The 3,310-nt window shown below is 55.2% G+C and overlaps 1 protein-coding gene across 4 annotated transcripts in view; it reads left to right on the top strand.

Moving 5' to 3' along the window:
- SPIB (Spi-B transcription factor (Spi-1/PU.1 related)) overlaps positions 1–2,746 on the top strand; it is a 10,658-nt gene extending 7,912 nt beyond the window's left edge. For all 4 annotated transcript variants that reach the window (XM_011946316.1, XM_011946314.1, XM_011946317.1 and 1 more), the window contains one exon: positions 1,785–2,746. In XM_011946316.1, the coding sequence (XP_011801706.1) occupies positions 1,785–1,832 (48 nt within the window). In that variant the 3' untranslated portion in view covers positions 1,833–2,746. The remainder of the gene's footprint in view (positions 1–1,784) is intronic.
- Positions 2,747–3,310: the final 564 nt, after the last annotated feature.

Raw genomic sequence — 3,310 nt, 5'->3', positions numbered from 1 at the left:
TATTGCTTATAGGTCCTGGGGCATACATGGCACTCCTGGAGGCCACACACACACACACACACACACACACACACACACACACACACACACACACACAGGTCAGGGAATGCAGACAGGGAGGGAGAGAGAGAGAGGGATCAGTGGACTGATGCCTTTATTGGGTCCAAGGCGTCAACCAAACAGGTTTCCTGAGGGGGATTTTAATTGGTGGGTTCAGGCCAGGCACGATGGCTCATGCCTATAATCCCAGCACTTTGGGAGACTGAGGCAGGAGAATCGCTTGAGTGCAGGAGGCAGAGGTTGCAGTGAGCTGAGATCATACCATTGCACTAGCTTACAGTAGCTTGTTGAGATTACAGTAGCTTGTTGCCTCAGCTACTGTAATCTCAGTAGCTGGGATTACAGGCATAAGCCACCACACCCAGCTAATTTTTGTGTTTTTAGTAGAAATGGGGTTTCATCATGTTGGCCAGGCTGGTCTCGAACTCCTGACCTCAAGTGATCCGCCCACCTCAGCCTTCCAAAGTGGTGAGATCACAGGCATGGCCCACTGCACCCAGCCTCCAACTTATACTTTAAATGAATGCCGAGGCAGCCTAAAATTATAAGAATTCAATCCGGGTGCAGTGGTTCACACCTGTAATCCCAGCATTTTCAGAGGCCGAGGTGGGAGGATCACCTGAGGCCAGGAGTTCAAGACCAGCCTGGGCAGCATAGTAAGACACCATCTACAAAAAATAAAACAATTAGCCAAACCTGATGGTGCATACCTGTAGTTCCAGCTACTGGGGAGGCTGGGGCAGGAGGATTGCTTAGGCCCAGGAGGTCGAGGCTGCAGTGAGCTGTGATTGCTCCTCTGTACTCCAACCTGGGTGACAGAACGAGACCCTGCCTTGAAAAAAAAAAAAATGTCACTATGTCACCACCCCAAGGTCACACTGCTGTAAAATTGCCAGAGATGGGATTCTTGTAGCCAGTGCCCTGCTCTGAAACTCCCAGTTATTGGCTGGGCGCAGAGGCTCACACCTGTAATCCCAGCACTTTGGGAGGCCGAGGCGGGCGGATCACCCGAGGCCAGGAGTTCGAGACCAGCCTGGCCAACAGAAACCCTGTCTCTACTAAAAATATAAAAATAAGCCAGGAGTGGTGGCGCATGTCTGTAGTCCCAACTACTCGGGAGGCTAAGGCAGGAGAATTGCTTGAACCCGGGAGGCAGAGGCTGCAGTGAGCCGAGATTGGGCCATTGCACTTCAGCCTGGGCCACAGAGCAAGACTCTGTCTCAAAAACAAAGAATAAGCCTAGGAGCCCAGGAGTCAGGTGCCCTGGCCTCTTCCCGGGACCCTGTCCTGGTTTGGGATGAGAGGCTGGGAGACCCGAAGCAGGAGAGAGAGCCAGGCCAATGCAACTGCCTCCAGATCTGTTTGCCTCTCCGTTATAATCCTTTGAGCAGCGCTGTCAACCCATTTCACAAACTCATCCACTAGCTCAACAAATAGGTACTATTATGTGCTGGCCGCAGGGCGGAAGGCAGCACAGATGTAAATCTCGAACATTAAAGCACAAAACTCCGGAGGGGGCCTGGGGAGGACAGCTTGGGGCAGGGGGAGTGACTTGCCCCCGTGGTGAGGGGCGCAGAGCCAGGAGTATGTAACAGCCACTTCCTCACCCCACTTCTCAGATCCTGGAGAGGGAGGCTGGGGCGGAAGTCTCGGAGGAGGGTGGATGGGGAAGGCGGGGCTTTAGAGACCCCTCGCCTAACGCGTGCCCCCCGACCTCACCGCAGGGACCCGTAAGAAGCTGCGCCTGTACCAGTTCCTGCTGGGGCTGCTGACGCGCGGGGACATGCGTGAGTGCGTGTGGTGGGTGGAGCCGGGCGCCGGCGTCTTCCAGTTCTCCTCCAAGCACAAGGAGCTCCTGGCGCGCCGCTGGGGCCAGCAGAAGGGCAACCGCAAGCGCATGACCTACCAGAAGCTGGCGCGCGCCCTCCGAAACTACGCCAAGACCGGTGAGATCCGCAAGGTCAAGCGCAAGCTCACCTACCAGTTCGACAGCGCGCTGCTGCCTGCAGCCCGCCGGGCCTGAGCACACCCGAGGCTCCCACCTGTGGAGCCGCTGGGGGACCTCACGTCTCAGCCAGGATCCCCCTGGAAGAAAAAGGGCATCCCCACACCCTACCTGATATGACTTATGCATCCCCACCTTTTGGGGGTAGGGGGAGTGCTGCCCTGCCATAATCCCCAAGCCCAGCCCGGGCCTGTCTGGGATTCCCCACTTGTACCTGGGGTCCCTCTGGGATTTCTTTGTCATGTACAGACTCCCCAGGATCCTCAGGTTTTGGGTGACAGGACCTATGGACCACTATACTAGGGGAGGCAGGGTAGCAGTTCTTCCAGAATCCCAAGAGCTTCTCTGGGATTTTCTTGTGATACCTGATTCCCCAGTGAGGCCTGGGACCTTTTTAAGATCCCCGTGTGTGTGTCTGTAAACCCTCAATCTCATCTGGGGTGGGGGCCCTGCTGGCAACCCTGAGCCTTGTCCAGGGGTCCCTCTTGTCGGATCTGAGATCTCCTCGTTATGTTTGGGGCCCTCTGGGAGCTGTTATCATCTCAGATCTCTTTGCCCATCTATGGCTGTGTTGCCACATTTGTCTCCTCATCTTTGAGATCCCCCAATTCTCTGGAACCATTCTGCTGTCCCTTTTTATGTGTCTGGAGTTCCCCAATCACATCTAGGGCTCCTCCAAGATCCTTTTGTCATGTCTGAAATCACTCTTGAGAGGTCTGGGGTGCGGGGGGATGGGGAAGTCAGTGAAATGTGTCTTGTCTGGGCCCTGTCAGGGACACCCTTGTCATATCTGGGATCCTCTAATCACATCTGAGACCTCCTAGGCTGTCCATCTGATATGCCCTTTCAGGGACCCCACAAAGACTCAGTTCTCATGGGGACCCTACCCTTCCTGGTGGCCCTCCCTATGGCCATGCTGAGGACCACTCTGGCCACATGACTGATTGTTGGGTGATCATGGCAGCTCCACACCCATGTCATTTCTAACCAGAGGTCTCAAGGTGGTCACCCCCTACCCCCCAACCCAGGCCCCGGTCCCTGGTGATGGTCTCTTTAGTTCAAAGTAGCATTTGGTGGTGGAGGTGTGAGGGATCCACATTAAAGCAGACCATCCGCTGGGCAGTGGCTCACACCTGTAATCCCAGCACTTTGGGAGGTGAGGCAGGGGGATGGCTTGAACCCAGACGTTCAAGACCAGCCTGGGCAACATAATGAGACCTCATCTCCACAAAACATTAAAAAAAA

The sequence above is a fragment of the Colobus angolensis genome, unplaced genomic scaffold, assembly GCF_000951035.1.
Source record: "Colobus angolensis palliatus isolate OR3802 unplaced genomic scaffold, Cang.pa_1.0 Scaffold25, whole genome shotgun sequence".
Lineage (NCBI taxonomy): Eukaryota > Metazoa > Chordata > Mammalia > Primates > Cercopithecidae > Colobus > Colobus angolensis.
Note: the sequence above shows the minus strand (reverse complement) of the source record. Positions and strands in the feature narration are given on the sequence as shown.